General features: G+C 45.8%; 1 protein-coding gene across 4 annotated transcripts in view; it reads left to right on the top strand.

Moving 5' to 3' along the window:
• lrfn2b (leucine rich repeat and fibronectin type III domain containing 2b) overlaps positions 1-17,171 on the top strand; it is a 185,973-nt gene extending 168,802 nt beyond the window's left edge. For 2 of the 4 annotated variants that reach the window (XM_070986871.1, XM_070986870.1), the window contains exon 4: positions 13,840-14,978. In XM_070986871.1, coding sequence (XP_070842972.1) covers positions 13,840-14,806 — 967 coding nt within the window. In that variant the 3' untranslated portion in view covers positions 14,807-14,978. Of the gene's footprint in view, positions 1-1,396; positions 1,559-13,839 lie in introns of those variants that run through there. The other 2 variants (XM_070986869.1, XM_070986872.1) reach the window with 2 other exon arrangements.
• Positions 17,172-17,451: the final 280 nt, after the last annotated feature.

The following is a 17,451-nucleotide window of genomic DNA, read 5'->3' as shown; positions in this document are numbered from 1 at the left end:
CCAGTACACATCTCCCTTGGCTGGTTGCAGGTTTACGTAAGCTATGTGGATGTCAGATTTATATCAGAGACTGTGATACAAGCCACGGGCCTAAAGTGGCAACATATTCAGTACAACTTCCTCATCCTAATGCATTCATCTATTACAATTTGATGAAGATGTTTTACTGTGACCAGGATATATTAAAGGGTATAGACACAGACACAGAAAAAATGTCAGGGCCCATTTAATCCTACACAATAAAGCTGGAGAGTCTAAGAGTGAGGAACAGCTAGTGAGAGGCCATTAAGGATTTTGATTTTATATGCATATTCAAATTTCTCAGATCATCTGAGTATTTAGGCTGGGGTGTGTACTTGTTGCCTTTAAAATGAATAAATAACTAAAATAATAATAATAAAATATATATATATAAACGGGCTGCACGGTGGCGCAGCAGGTAGTGCGCGTGCCTCACAGCAAGAAGGTTGCCGGTTCGATCCCCGGGTCAGACGGGGCCTTTCTGTGTGAAGTTTGCATGTTCTTCCCGTGCATGCGTGGGTTCTCTCCGGGTACTCCGGCTTCCTCCCACAGACCAAAAACATGCTCATTAGGTTGATTGATGACTCTAAATTGTCCGTAGGTGTGAGTGTGAGTGTGAATGTTTGTTTGTCCTTGTATGTGGCCCTGCAATCGGCTGGCGCCCACCAGCCGCCTCTCGCCCATTGTAGCTGGGATAGGCTCCAGCCCCCCGCAACCCCGAAAGGGATAGGCGGTATAGATAATGGATGGATGGATATATATAAACTTGATTAAGGCTAGGGACAGCTGTGGCACTTTTGATGTCATGATTAAAAGACTACCTTGACTACTGTAAGAGACAGGATGAACACAGTAGGCTCGCATGACAAAGTTTAAGCTTTGTTGAGCCATCCCATGAGGTTTTGTGGCTCTACAATAACATCACTCCACTCCAGCCTTTACTCCTGACAGCCATGCGTCATAATTGACATGACCACTAGAATTTTTTGTCAGTTAAGTGTAAACATAATTGAATTGAAGGCATCCAGGATAGCCTTTTTGTTGAGCAAACTGTTGGTCAATGTCCTGTATGCTTATAGTGCAGTGCAGTTTCTGGCAGTTTTCCCAAAACCACTCCTGTGTTTTCTTTCTGTCATTGTCTTGTTGAAATGCAAACCTTTGCTGCAGCCTGAGATTCTTAGTATTCTGGATATTCGGGATATAGTATATTCAATTCTCTTACCTGCTGCCAGTGACTCCTCATCTGCTCACCTGTGCCCTCAATACTTTTCCACACTGAGCCCTACCTACCTGCCTGCTCACCTGATCACACACCTGAGACTAATAGCAATCAGTGCAGTATTTAAGATGCCCTGCCAAACTCACTCCTTGCCAGACTGTCATTGTTCTCATGCAAGACTCTCCAGCTATTTCATATGGACTGATCTTCTGTTGCTGAACTTGCCTGTTTCTGAGCACGCCTGTTCTCCTGTTCCCCGGTAAATATCTCAGCCTTTTGTCTCCGACCACAAGTCTTTCCTTACCCTTCCTGGATTTTTATTTGCCTGAGACTGTTGGTGCATACCACACCAAACACTTAAAGAGACTCAAAGACTTGAATCTTTGCCTGTCTTTGACTGCTTGGTGTTTTATCCACTGTGCTTTACTAGAGACTCTGTTTTGTTGCTGCTTATCTGGACCTGCCAAGTCTGAGATTAAAGTTAGTTCAAGCTATATCCGAGTTGTGGAGCCTCCGCACTTGGGCCCAAAACCCTCCTTGTTACAGTTTTCTCTCTAAAATGCTGTATATTTTTCTGCATCCATCGTTTCATCTATTCTGACTAGTCTCCCAGTCCTTGTTGCAAAAAAATGCCAATGCTTTCACCACTGCGTTGGACCTTAGGGATGGTATTAATCCTCTAGAGTCGATGTTTTCTTGATATTTCTATTAATGTCTTGTGGTAATACAGCACAGTAATAAAGTTCAAATGCTGTTGGAATCTATAGACTCTCCTCTTCCGAGTCCTTAGTCTGATGAGATCATACCTGACTCACAGCAACCTTTTGGAGGCCGAGAACAGAGCTTGACAAAAGTCATCTACCTCTCACCATTGTTTAACAGGTGGATTTGTGTGACTGTCTGCATTTTGTGTGAAACTATCTCCTGGACACCCAGGAAATCACAGTACCTACCATCACACAAACACTGCAATTTTTGTTCAGTTGACATTGGAGAGGCTTGAAGAATAAATTTTCAACAGCATTAGTAAATGGATTGTATTTTATAGCTCTTTTCTAGTGCATAGATGGCGCTGTGTTAGGTGGCAGCCTGTTGCAGTAGCTCCATCGTTTTTGTTCGTTTTTTGTTCATTTAGTGTATTTTTCTAAATTTCTTTTAATTTCTATTTCCTTACTGCGTTTTTGGAAACTGTGTTGCGATGTTCACGTGCAGTTTTATAACCTTTTTTAGTGGCCTAACCCTAACCCTACACTCTTTGTAACGGAGGGCCATACAAAGGGGAGTGGGGGCATTGTTTACACATACGAGCAGCTGATTGCGCTGTGTAAACCCACGCTGCTGCCCGGAGAGAGGATTGTAGTCCTGGACGAGCTGAAAAGACAACGAGAGCCGGAGCCAAACGGAGGACAGAGGCATGGAGATACGGACTGTCCGTTCCGGTGATCATCACGGGGAACGTGAAGTCCTTAGCAAGTAAGACGGACGAGCTTGTCGCACTGGTCAGGACTCAATGGGATTACTGGCAATGCAGCCTAATGACTTTTACAGAGTCGTGGTTGTATTCAGACTTCCCAGACCGGAGCGTGGAGATACCTGGCTTCAGCTGTGTGCTAGCGCACAGAGACGTGGCTCAGAGCGGTAAGAAGAAGGGAGGAGGAATTGTGCTGTTTGTGAATGAGAAATGGTGTAATCCCGGACATGTTACCGTCAAGTAACGTTTCTGTAGCCCGGACATTGAGCTGCTAGCTGTTGGGATGCGACCGTATTATTTGCCTTGGGAGTTCACATCCGCCATTGTGATCACTATTTACATCCCTCCAAAGGCCACCACCACCCCCCACCCCCCAGGCAGAGCTGATCACAGCCTGGTGTTATTAATACCTCAGTATGTCCCTATTGTCCAGAGGCAGCCTGTGTGCACGAGGACAGTGAGGAGGTAGACTCATGAAGCTAATGAGTCACTGTAGGACTGCTTTGAGACAACAAACTGGAATGTGTTGTGTGAACCACATGGGAGGACATCAACAGCCTGACTGAATGTATCACAGAGTGCATCAAATTCTGTGGACAGACCATACTGCCAACCCGGATTGTACGCTGCTTTCCCAACAACAAGCCCTGGATCACCAGTGAACTGAAAAGTCTCCAGAACAAGAAGAAACAAGCTTTCAGGTCAGGGGATAAAAAAGAACTGAGGAGTGTGCAACACGAGCTGAGGGAGAAGCTGAGGCAGAGCAGAGATGCCTACAGGAGGAAGCTGGAGGCCAAACTCCAGCAGAACAGAGTGAAGGATATGTGGACAGGAATGAAGGAGATCATAGGGCTCAAAACAAAAGACAGACCCGGCAGCCTTGAGAAGGCCAATGAGCTAAACTGCTTTTTCAACAGATTTAGCTCACAGCCAGGAGTGCCCCTACAGTCCCCTGCCCCTTCACACCTCCCCACTGTCTACAATGGCTTCCACAACCCCCCTCTGCTCAAGCTCTCTCCCCCCAACCCTCAACCCTCCCTGGTGATCCCTCCCTTGGAATCAACTCCCACAGCACCCCCTCCACTAGCACCATCCCCTACCTGACTGTGGGCCAGGTAAGAAGACAGCTGGAGAAGCTGTACCCGGGCAAAGCTGCTGGACCAGATGGCATTAGTTCCAGAGTCCTGAGGACTTGTGCCAGCCAGCTGTCCTTGATCCTGGGTCACTTCTTCAGCCTGAGCCTGCAGAGAGTCTCAGTGCTTTGGAAGACATTCTGTGTGGTTCCTGTTCCAGAGAAGAAATCTCCATCTGGCCCCAACGAGTACAGACCCCTTACATTGCTCATGATGAAGGTGCTGGGGAGGCTGGTCCTGGCCCACCTCTGACTGCAGGTGAAATCATCACTGGACCCTCTACAATTCGTCTACCAGCCCCATCTGGGTGTGGATGACGCCATCATACACCTGCTGCAGCGTGCTCACGCCCACCTGGATTGTAGCGGCAGCACTGTGAGGAGCACTTTCTTTGATTTCTTTAGTGCATTTATAATACCATCCAGCCGCTGTTCCTGGGTGAGAAGCTACGAGTGATGGGAGTCGACGCGCCCACAATCTCTTGGATTACTGACTACCTGACAGACAGACAGACAGACAGACAGACAGACAGACAGACCGCAGTTTGTCTGACTGGGCAACGTTCTGTCTGAGACTGTGGAAAGTAATACAGGAGCACCACAGGGGACTGTTCTGTCTCCTTTTCTCTTCACCTTGTACACCTCAGTCTTTCAGTACAACCCTTCATCGTGCCACCTACAGAAGTTTTTGGACGACTCAGCGGTGGTGGGGTGTATAAAGGATGGCCAAGAGGAGGAATACAGAGCAGTGGTGGACGATTTTCCATCGGAGTCGGTGACACCAACAGACTGAACAAAACTGATCAGGAAGGCTGGCTCCGTTATTGGCTGCAAACTAGACAGCGGAGCTCCTTCTCCAATAGACTGCTTCAGCTCTGCTGTCACAAGGCCTGCTTCAGGAAATTATTCCTGCCACGAGCCATCACACTTTACAATAGAAACTTTAGAAATAGTTAATCCAGGAACCTCACAACCCCAATACTTTACATTTTTGTCTGCACTACTGCGGTATTGCACAACATTTATTTGTATTTAAAGTATATTTACATTTACATTTAGTTTCTTCTTGTATTCACTGCTGCTTTTTCTGTATATGTATTTTTGTCACTTTTTTTTTTTAATTCTTGTATATATTCTATGCTCGGCCGTATATTTTTTGTTCATTGCTACTGCAACAAAACAATTTCCCAGATTGGGATCAATAAAGAAACAGTCTAAAGTCTAGAGTCTAGTCTGGCAACCAAACCGACATACCTATGAATTCACACACTGAAGGTACAGCACCAGTGGCAGTTTTGGGGTTCAGTATCTTGCCCAAGGATATTTCGGCATGTGGACTGCCGAGGCCAGGGATTCAACCACCGACCTCCTGATTGGTAGACAACTGCTCTACCACCTGAGCCACAGCCACCCCACACAGTGACAGACAACACTTATTCAAAACATTTCCTTTTAGACATTTGTTGTACATTTATCTACTATTGTATTCATATAAGACTAACCTAAGACTTTGGTCGACCCATTACGAGCATCAAAACAAATGGTCCACATGGGTAATGTATGTTTTCACAAGAGACTTGAAGAAGCTCTTCAGCTGTAGGACATAGTGATCTCTTTACATGGTGATCTAGGACAAGAGGGTGCTACATTTTACAGCTGAGATGTATCTGCAAATTTTGATACAGAATGCCTGCTTATCCTGTTATGTGCAAGTATCTTTAAATTGTGAATTTAAGTAAAATAATAATAATAATAATAATAATAATAATAATAATAATAATAATAATAATAATAATAATAATAATTTAATCAAACCAGAGGTTCTAATGGTCTGAGAGTTGTTCATCACATGCCTTCTTACGCCCAATTAACTCAATTAGGTGCAGGTGGACTCCGATCCATCTATTGATGGAAATAAGATGCAACAGATCAGTTGCAAGTGTCAAAGCATAGGGTCAGAAAACTTAAGTAAACTGGGATATTTCCGTTTTTTATTTTTGATACGTTAACAGAACACTCCAAAAACCTGTTTTTGCTTTGTATTTTGTCTACACTCATGAGAAAAAAAAAAAAACATAACAAATTGCTGACAAAGGCCCGGTGGCCAGATCGAATGGAGTTTGGTAACTCGTTCCACCACCGGGGAACCGCAGAAGAAAAAAGTCCAGCTAGACACTTAGGGCCTTTTTGAGTTGGCAACACCAGGTGCCGTTCCTGGGCGCACTGCCACATTCTACAACAGAGGCCACATGCTCTTTAAAAGTAGGTTGGTCATCAATCATGACACTGAAGTTTCTGGCAGATTTTGTGGGAGTGAGCAGAGCTGAGTCAAGCTGGATACTGATCTGTTGTTGTATAGAGGGACTGGCTGGGAACTTAGTCTTTGACAGGTTAAGCTGAAGGTGGCGTTCCTTCATCCATGATGAGATATCTTGCCTCCACTGTCTGGTTTTTGCAGTAGCCATGCTGCCATCATACTCTCTTCCACCTTTCATTTACAATGAGCAGTGACCATTTGGGAAACTCTCACTCATTCACTTACTCAGCAAGTCAGGTACTGACTTACACACCCAGGCAGCTACCCCAGCTATGGTGCGGTACACAGAGATTTGTTCTCTGCCATGTAAGCTGTAGTTTGTTTTGTAGTGACAGCTTGGTTTGGGGTTTAATAGCATTTTGTCAAAAACTAATTCTCGAAAGGCTGGAACTGCAATGAGATTTAAATTGCCCCAAGAATAAAAATGAAGCAAGCTTTATCTTGAATTATTTTTTTTTATAAATAATTAAAACACAATGTCTATTATGCTTTACTCATTGAATGGTAGAGAAAGAGGGCTAGACAATCTTGCATCCAAGGGCTTCAGAGTCACAGCTGAAGCAATTATTATCCATACTCCTACACATAATTGTTTTGCTTTATATACTTACCAGTTTAGTCACAACTTTAAAAATTAACTTTCTCATCTATTCAAATTCCAAGATACATGTACCCTGTGACTCTTTTAATATTTTTACCATTCTTAGTAGAGATGATGAGATGATCATAATCAGTATTTTTTTGCTCTGGTGAAAAACATGAATGTAGTTTTATATGCCTTAAAAGTCCTATATTATGAAAAACTCACTTTTTCTGGGATTTGGGGTGTTATCTTGGTCTCTGGTGCTGCCACAAGTATGCAAAGTGTGAAATAAGACCATCCATGCTTTTTTGAGTGAGATACAGATTTCGGAAAGCACCCTGTCTGCAGCTTCCAAATGAGCCGATCAAATTCAGCCCGGACACTGATGTAAGAAGCTGGAACATTTGCATATTCCCACCCACCAGCCACCACCCCCCTCCCCATCTCTTCTCCTATTAAGGCATAAGTACGGTGTCTCTCCACCCACCAGATACAGCGCTACCTTCTCACAGATATACCATTTCCTTATCGAAAGCACCATGTTAGGAATCAGCATGTGGAGGCGCCACGTGCAGTGTTTTGTTGTTGGCTGTAAAGACGAGCGCAAAACGCTTCATCGGCTCCCAGCTGCAGAGGACAGGCGTGAATTCATTTTTGAAGGCAACGTCCCAGCTACAGTTGGCAATCTGTATATATGTATATCTGTATATCTGTAAAATGTTTCATGTGAATTCATGTGTAATATACAGTATTTGCTTAGGACAAACTTGCCTATATGTTCACTCACTCATAAAACTCACTGCTCTATCCCCTGTAGCAGCTCTGTATATGTTGTATGCGTACTGCAGCGAGAACACATGTAGGCTAACAGGTTCTAAACCTGGAAAGTCGATCATGCATGGAGGCCTTTCATCCGGCTGCTGCAGCCATCTTGTAACTTATTATGCATAACATAAGGTGGGTATCTGTAGTGACATGTTATCTGCATGTTATCATACATTGCGATCATAAGTATAGGTAAAGATAATGTGACCTGTGGCACCTCCTGGCAGCATATGTTATCAGGCTCTGACTGCATTGTTGCACACTTTCCACATGTGCACTGATCCCAACAAATGAAAAAAATCATGCATGTAGAAAGCTAAAGAAGTAAGAAACCTTGCATACCAGTATTTGCAACCAATAATAGCACCCACCTTTTAGATTTGAACGTGCGTGCTCTAGCTAGCTACTTTTTCTCAGCCTGAGGTGAATGGTCAGCAGTGCTGGTCAGCAGTGTCCTCTATGTGCGTTCTGCCCATTCATGTGTGAATGAGACAGAGGGCTGAACAGCACAGTTAGACCAGACAAATTTGATGATCAACACCTCTATCAACCAGTCAGACTCAAGAGAATCGAGGGGCAGCACCCAAGTTTACCATAGAAACGCCAATGACGATCCAGAAGGAAGTAACCCCAGAGACAGTATATCACATAAAGAGTGCTCCTCCCACTCTAGAAACCCCCTCATCTTTATGTAAATAACCAGGCCCTTCGGACTCTCTGCTTTTGTTAGGATCCTACCTTCCTGTCTCTCCTTTTGTGTCTCCTCCCCTCTTTCCCTGTGTGTGTGTCTGTCTGTCACCCCTGTTCCCGTGGCTGGGCATCCCTGTACCTTCAGCCGGCTCCGCCTCCAGGTGCTCACCTGGAGCACACTTCCTCATTGTTTGGAGTATTTAAGGAGCATGCAGTCTTCTCCCAGTCACCGGATTATTCTCTCATCCTCCTATGACGGTGTTCGGTCTACTGGTTATAAGTGTCGGGGATTTATTCTCCAGTGTAACATTGTGTTTCGTCAGCGTCCTCGAGCGTTTCTTTCCGACGCTTCTAAGGTTCACTACACGTTCGGGTGATTACGGGGCAAAGCGTTGATTTGGGCGGAGGCACTGAACTCATCAGTAGACATTAGTTCGCTCTCTTTCTCTGAGATTGAGAGGAGACTGAGACTGGTCTTCGACCATCCTGACCATGTGGGTAATGCCTCCAGCCGTGTGCTCAGGCTATCACAGGGCAATCAAGCCGCCGCCGATTACGCTGTCGAATTTTTGACCATTGCAGTTGACTTGGGGTGGAATGACACCGCTCTCCAGGGAGTGTTTTTACATGGACTCTCTTAGTTGTTTCAGGAAGAGATTGCCACAAGAGAGAAACCCACAGACATTCACGCCCTAGTGGACATGGCAGTGCAGCTGGATAACCGGCGGAGGGAGCAGTCTCGGCATCATTCCTCCAGAGCCACTGCGCCTCCTTCAGCTCGCTGGCAGTGTACTGCGCCCGTCTCCCCGGAGCTCGGAACAAACCATTCCGCCACCGCTCCACTTCCGCCTGAGGGCAGAGAGGAGCCTATGCAACTTGGTCAGACCCGCCTCTCCTCCTCCGAACGCCGACAGAGGATTCATGCGGGTGAGTGTGTGTATTGTGGACGGACTGGTCATGCTCTTCCTGCCTGTTCGATATGGCCAAAAGACGAGGCTCGTCAGTAGCGCGGGGGATACTGATGAGCCCTGTCTCCAATGACTCTGTTACCCCCAAGACTCGCAAATTCCAGGCCCAAGCCACTTCGGGTGCGAGGGAGGTGGTTTGTTCTTTGCTGGCTCTTGTAGACTCTGGTGCCGAAGAGAATCTCCTTGACGAGAACATGGCTGCCGACCTCGGCTGCCAGCTGGAGGAACTTGAAGAGCCCCTCAAGGCATACGCGCTTGATGGAAAAATCATGGCCCAGGTAACTCACCGCACCACTCCCATCAGATTAACTGTGTCTGGTAATCACCATGAAGAACTGTCACTATTAACTGTTCACTCTCCACACTCACCCCTGGTTCTCGGTCATCCCTGGCTCCAAAGACATTACCCTCATATTGATTGGAGTCATGGAAAAATAGTGGGCTGGAGTTCGTTTTGTCATGCCAAATGTCTCCGTTCAGCCATTCCTCCCACAGGAGGAGACAAGGGGATCCCCAAGGTCCCTCCTGAACCACCGGACCTCTCCCTCGTGCCCGCTGCCTATAATCACCTCCAGGAGGTTTTCAGCAAGGAACGGGCGCTGTCTCTGCCACCTCACCGTCCGTACGACTGTGCCATAGACCTTCTTCCTGGCGCCCCTCTTCCCTCTGGTCGGTTGTATAATGTTTCTTGACAGGAACGAGAGGCGATGGAGAAATACATCCAGGAATCATTGGCGGCAGGAATCATCAAACCCTCCACTTCTCCGCTTGGAGCGGGTTTCTTCTTTGTTGAGAAGAAAGACAAGTCTCTCAGACCTTGTATAGACTATCGGGGGTTAAATGAAATCACGCCATGTAACAAATATCCCATTCCTCTCATTAACTCCGCCTTTGACTCTCTCCAGCAGGCTACCATCTTTACCAAGCTTGATTTGCGCAACGCTTACCACTTGGTGCGCATCCGGGAGGGGGACGAATGAAAGACCGCCTTCAACAGACCCTTGGGTCACTTCGAGTACCTCGTTATGCCCTTCGGCCTCACCAATGCCCCTGTGGTGTTTCAGACCCTGATCAACGACGTTCTACGGGACTTCCTCAATAGATTTGTGTTTGTATATCTTGACGACATCCTAATCTTCTCTCAGTCCTTGGAAGAACACGTAGGCCATGTCCAGCAGGTTCTCTCCAGACTGTTAGAGAACAGGTTATTCGTAAAGGCTGAAAAGTGCGATTTCCATGCCACTACTGTTTCATTATTCAGGATGGCAACCTGATGGCCGACCCAGAGAAGATCAGGGCAGTAGCAGAATGGCCTGTGCCGGAGACCCGGAAGGAGTTGCAGTGTTTTCTCGGCTTCGCCGACTTCTACCGGAGGTTTGTGTGGGATTACAGCAAGATAGCCATTCCCCTGACCAAGTTAACTTCTGCTAAAGTGAAGTTTGACTGGTCAGCAGAGGCTTACAACGCCTTCTGCAAGTCTCTGTTCACCTCTACTCCTGTCCTCATCCAGCCCGATCCCTCCAGACCGTTTGTCGTGGAGGTTGATGCTTCTGACAGTGGGGTAGGGGCTGTTCTCTCTCAGTATGCCAAGTCGGACAACCGGCTGCACCCGTGCGCCTTTTTCTCCTGTCATGTCTCCCCTGCAGAACAGAACTATGATGTTGGCAATCGAGAGCTGCTAGCGGTTAAGCTAGCCTTGGAAGAATGGAGCCGTTCGTGGTCTGGACTGACCATAGAAACCTGGCCTACATCAAAGCTGCCAAGCATCTCAACTCCCGGCAGGCCCGCTGGGTGCTATTTTTCAGTCAGTTCAACTTTTCACTCACCTACAGACCAGGTTCCCGCAACACCAAGCCGGATGCCTTATCCAGACAGTTCTCTCCTGCTGACGCCACTACTGAACCAGAAAGCATTCTTCCTAAGGACCGCATCATCGCCTCTCTCTCCTGGGAGATTGAAGGAGTGGTCAGGGAGGCCCAGCATCAACATCCGGACCCAGGTAACGGTCCACGCAATAAGCTTTTTGTCCCTCATACTGTCCGTTCTCAGGTGTTGCAGTGGACGCATGCACATCAGCTGGGTCTCCTTGCTGCGTCGCCACTGGTGGCCTACTCTGGAGGCTGACACACGGGAATACATTGCAGCCTGCTCCACTTGTGCTCGGGGCAAGGCCTCTCACAAAGCACCGGCTGGACTTCTCCTTCCTCTCGCTGTTCCCAGCAGGCCCTGGTCTCACATCGCCATCGACTTTGTCACTGGACTGCCTCCCTCCCAAGGTAACTCTACCATACTTACCATTGTGGACCGTTTCTCCAAGGCCACACATTTCATCGCTCTCCCCAAGCTTCCCTCTGCCCTAGAGACAGCAGAGCTCCTGGTCTCCCATGTTTTCGGAATGCACGGAATCCCAGCAGACATCGTTTTGGACCGTGGGCCCCAGTTCTCTTCACAAGTTTGGAAGGCTTTCGCCAAGGCCCCGGGCGCCACGGTCAGCCTCACATCCGGGTTCCATCCCGAATCCAACTGGCAGACTGAGAGGGCGAGCCAGGACCTGGAGACGGCGCTCAGGTGCATCTGCGCAGACAACCCAGCAGACTGGAGCCTGTTCCTCCCCTGGGTGGAGTACTCCCACAACTCTCTCACCTCGTCAGCCAGCGGGCTCTCTCCTTTTGAAGCCTCCCTAGGCTATCAACCTCCTCTTTTTCCTGCACAGGAGGCGGAGATCTCTGTTCCTTCCATTGCTGAACATGCTAAGAGGATCAGGGGGTTTTGGCAGACGGCTACCAGGGTGCTCAAGCATAACCAGGAGGTTAAACAGCGGGCTGTGGACTGCCACAGGTCCCCTGCACCAGAATATAAAACAGGTCAGTCCGTCTGGTTGTCTACCAAAAACATCCGTTTAAAAACAGAATCTCGTAAGATGTCTCCCAGGTACATCGGACCCTTTCCCATCACCAAGATCATCAACCCTAAGGCAGTCACGCTCAATCTCCCGGAATCCATGAAGATTCATCCCACCTTCCACGTCTCCCAGTTGAAACCTGTCTACTCCAGCTCTCTGTGTCCTCCATCTGAGCCCCCCCCCTCCCCAAATCATTGATGGGGATCCAGTCTTCACGGTGCGACGCCTTGTGGACGTCAGAAGACGGGGCAGGGGGTTCCAGTACCTCATCGATTGGGAGGGGTACGGGCCTGAGGAGCGCTCCTGGGTGCCCCGATCCTTCATCTTGGACCACAACCTCAACGATCGATCATGAGGAAATTTCTTACAATTTTGTACTAATGTTCACAAAGTGCTAAAAAATTACCTTTTGGTGGTCAAAGGTCAAGGTCACTGTGACCTGTCATTGTCAATTATTCTCTGGAATCATATATGTCAATATAGAGACAACTTCCTTTACTCCAAAACATGTGCTTAATATTTAATATATTAAATCTATTCAAGGTCTTCACTATATATATGCTATATTTGCCTGGATGCGCATGGATGTAAACTGCAACTTGGCTGGAGGCATACAACCGCTAGGTGGTAATTTCTTGTGTCAGCCTACCATAATCCAACATTCATATCATCATAGTAGTATTATTACATTATAGTACGGTTGTGGAAATTCTCTGCTGCTGGTGAAGAATGAAATAGAGACTTCTGCCGGCCGACAAGGTTTTTATTTTCTTTGCAAAGAAAAGGTCAATCATCACATGAGCGGTAGAATGAAGAAAGACCCCAAGCATGGGGAGAGCTAAACATTTATACCTTAGGAACGCCTCCCCTACCCAAAGGTGTGTATTTGCACCTTTTGGTCTGCCGTAGGTATCGGAGCCGACTACCTAAGGGGTTGCTCACACTGGAGGCATCCTGCAGGACTTTGTATATAGATGTTAAGAGGTCTAGACATCAGAATTTAAAACACAAAAGGACCTGATATCCTGGTGAGGAAATGGGAGGTGGGGTGTCTCAAGTAGATGAAGTACAAAGAACTGAAATTGCCATTACAGTACTCAGCTCTACCATACAGTTTTAACCAGAGTCAGCGTAAAGGTTAGTAGAACTGGGTCATGACTGATATGAATCCCTGCAGGAAACCATGGGTCTGGAAGTGAATAACGTTAAACTAACATTTAAACAGAAGCTGTGATGTAACCACAGCAATACAAGCTCCAGTCCTCTGCTGCTGGCCACTGAAAGGCTCATCTCAGGCAGTTGTCAGCCTTCTTTCTCTGGGGCTCCTCAACACCTTGCTGATAGATGTTGAATCAAGAAGGAACATTCCTTTCTCAGCGCATGGGCGCATCCACACACATTTGCACACACATGAACATTACATAGACTTATATTAATTTACTGGAGACTTACCACTAACTAACCCTTACCAGTTAGTTAAGTTTTCATGTATTGAATTTACCTGTGTACCCTATTTGGATGCTGATGTCAGATGGATCAGCTGATGCTGATGAGGTAATTAACAGCATTTACTGTGTCACTCCTCTAGGTTTTAACAGATGTCTCGGTATCTTTAAAAGAGATATCAGCCCAGGCTATTGCAGAAGACCTCTTAATCTTATGCAATAATTAATATGCAGTTATTAATTGTTTTTCCTGTCTTTGTGTTAAGGATGATCCCAGCCTCAAGCAAAGCTTTCTTGGTGACACATCTGGTTTCCGGGACCCACTACGATCTGTGTGTGCTGGCCACCTGGGATGACAGTGCCACCACGCTCATGGCCACTAATGTTGTGGGTTGCACCCAATTCTTCACCGAGGATGACTACACTCAGTGCCAGCCTCTGCCCAGCCCGTTGCCAGGAGGCACCTTGATCCTGGTGGTGGGGGGCATCATCGTGGCCACTCTGCTTGTGTTTATCATCATCCTCATGGTGCGCTACAAAGCTGCAGATACTGAACCCCCAGTGGGAAAGCTGGCCACTGTCAGTGAAACATACTCTCAGACAAATGGGGGATGGCTCAGCCAAAATGGACTTCTTATGCCCCAGTCTCAGTCTCAGCTTCAGCTTGAGCCAATGGTCAAGGCCAAAATGACTCAGCAGGATGAGGTGGTAGAGTTCAAGTGTGGCTCTCTCCAGAGCAGCCTCACCTCTTCTTCCTCTTCCTCAGGCTCTATGGCCAGCCCCAACAGCACACTTGCCAACATTTGGAGGTCAACTCCCTCCAAGCCCCAGTCCAACTTAGACCACCTCCTCGGGGCCCTCACCTCACTGGAGTTGCGAGGGGCGCAGAACTGTGACCTGGGAGCCTCCAACAGTAATGCAATGATTGTAGCAAAACTCCAAACAGACAGGGAGCCACTGCTGGGCCAAACACTGGACTCCAGCCTCAGCCGGCTCCTCATGCTACCTCTGGACTCCAAGCCAAAAAGGAGCCAGTCCTTCGACATAGGAGATGTAACAGGTGTCAGAGCCACCCAGCTGTGCAACAAGCCACAAAAGATCAGCAATGTCTGGACTGAGAGGAGCCTCTCTGTAAATTGCAAGCTGCTGCAGTGTGAGGAGGAGGAGGGGGTCACAGAAGAGAGTAATGGGACAATAGACAGTGCTGACTGGGTGATGGAGAGTACTGTCTAGGAAAGATGGAGGACCATCATACTGTCAGACACTACTCAAATAGACGGCCAAGCCAGACCTGCTGGTCTAAGAGCATTTGTCCTACATGGAAAGCATTTATTTTCATCCCTTCCAGTCCACTGCTCAGACTGATGTGAGACAAGATGAGGGGTTTTCACTATCATAGCTAATACAAACTTTAGAAATAAGCATTTTGGACTGTTTTGTACAGATATGGATTGAATTTGCAGCTAAAAGTGCTGCCTGTTACAATATATTGGGTCGTGCCCATGGACTGTTACTATACTGTATCTAATGAAATTGAAGTTTTGTATTTTTTGCTCGTCAAACACAAATGATCCATTATTGGTCTTCTTGACACAAGAGCAAGGTGTGACCAGTAAAAAATATGAAATCTTTTATTATCAATTCAGCCTCATTTTAATTTCCTACTGATGCAGTTGAACTTTCTCTGAATGAATGACCCCAAGAGACAAGCTCTGGGAGCTTGTCTCTTGGGGTCCTGAGGTGTGGGTGCAGAGAAGGAAGACAGCCAGGCCAGGTTTTCCAATTTAAATTCACTGTATTGAATTTACAGGACAGCTTACTCCAATAGCCAATGCATCAAAACAAAATAGGAGCCTTAAATCAAACTGAGGATAATCGTCTTCTCTTTCACAAAACCAAAAAAGGACTGCTCTCTCTTTGTTTCGGTGCTATCTCTTCTTACACACACACACCTCTCTCTCTACCCTTCACTCTCACTCAGGCAATCAGCTCATCCCATTCAACTAGGCTGCAACCCTTGCCCTGACTGCCCTCCTGACCATGGGTTTTGTAGTTCTTTAGTGGCTGCCATGATGGGTTGTAGTTCTTGTTGCAGCCATTTGGAGGGAATGTATCTCCCCTCTATGACACAACCTCTCATGACATCACAATATATAGACGTGATCCTTTGATTCATTAAGATTTGATAAGTTGTATGGGATTTTATTTATTATAAACCCATCATCTCCTAAAATACTGGTGTACTATATGTGAAGATTCAGTTCACATTAGAAAAGAAAACTGGTACAATAGGTTAGATGTTCCAACATAATATACACCTGTTTGGTTTGTGTAAATCTGATTTGTTAGGTCCAGAAGAAAAATAAATATTTTTTATGGGTTTAATTGTTAATAATTTCAAATCAAGTTTTTTGAACATGCACTCCTTTTTGGTTATAGCATCCAATAAATGTCCCAGTTCACTGAAACCAACCAGACATTCATTGTGATATTGGATGCAATGACAAAGTCAGAGTATTTTTACAGGTTCATTCTGGATCATTTCATCTTGAATCTTATTCTTTGAGTGTAGCCATCTTTCTATCAGCAATAATAACACCGCTCACCAAAGTCATTCTTAAGAATCACCGTCACATCACTATAACCAAGCCCACCAGGGCAAGAAAGAGTAGCTAGACCATCAGGCAGTTCCAACCTGCCTGCCTTGCAAAATGTAAACCAATATGTTATACAGATTATTTAAACCAAAAGTTCCCAACCCCCTACCACATTTACTATCAGGCTGGAAGAAATAGTAATAATGTAACTGCATAGCCTGTCATGGACTGTTTTAATTACCTTAAACTTGAGTCAGTCTATGCTGTAGGTTTGTCTCCTTGCCACTTCATCTGCAACAGCATACTGACTCTGAATCAATATAGGCCATCTTTATGTGAGTTAACCATTCCATCAACCATCTTTCAGCATTCAGCAAGACATGAAATATGTTGTTTTAAGTTAGTAAGTAATCACAATAAACATTAACCAAATTGGGACATCCTTTTGGAAAATTATTATAAAGGTGCAAACCAGAGCCACAGTGTCAACAACCACAACATACCCCTCTCTCTTGCCCTGTTTCCTTCCCAAGTTGAATAAAACCAGAAATCCCCTTTATGCACTCTACACATTTTTGGGAAAGTAGCTAAAATTAGCCAAGTGAATAGCACTCATTATATCTACACATTGTGTACGATACCCACATCTTACACAATTTGTTTTGAGATTGTGCTTTCAGTCATTTTGTACAGTACACTTCTTTCAAATGGTTAACATGAGATTTGTTGACTATGTTCCTCCACATTCGCCACATTCATTGGTTGTAAGGTCAAAAGATTCCTCCAGTTGGTTATTCAACATACTTACTAGGAGTTTACTAGGAGTTTGATAAATAAAACTAATCATCTATTTGATAAGTTAATTGTCTGGAAAGTTCTGTTAAACATGTTGTTTGCTTTATTGCCAGGTGTGTCTGCCAAGCTGACCCATGAGACAGTTTAGTTCACTTCACACTTCAGTGTATACACACATGCTGTCACTTCCCCCATGTTTTTGTTATAATAAAAAAAAAAATAAATAAAATTCAACCATACTTCAGTTGGTGTGTGGCAGATGAACTTTACAGTAGGAGAAGAGCAACACCTTCTCTGTGTTGTTGTACTGGAACTACACACATTTCTTACCTGGAGCTTTAAAAAATGTGGTCAAATGTATTGGTTTTGCTACAAAGATAAAATTCTCTTGAGACAGCCATGTGATGTCAGAACATTTCCATATGAGCAGTATGAAACTCACAAAACAAAAGCAGCGTGGAAGTGCAAAAGTTAAAGTGGGTTGGA

This window comes from Chaetodon trifascialis, chromosome 19 (genome assembly GCF_039877785.1).
Source record: "Chaetodon trifascialis isolate fChaTrf1 chromosome 19, fChaTrf1.hap1, whole genome shotgun sequence".
Lineage (NCBI taxonomy): Eukaryota > Metazoa > Chordata > Actinopteri > Chaetodontiformes > Chaetodontidae > Chaetodon > Chaetodon trifascialis.
The sequence above is the reverse complement of the archived record's forward strand: the minus strand, read 5'-3'. Positions and strand labels throughout refer to the sequence as shown.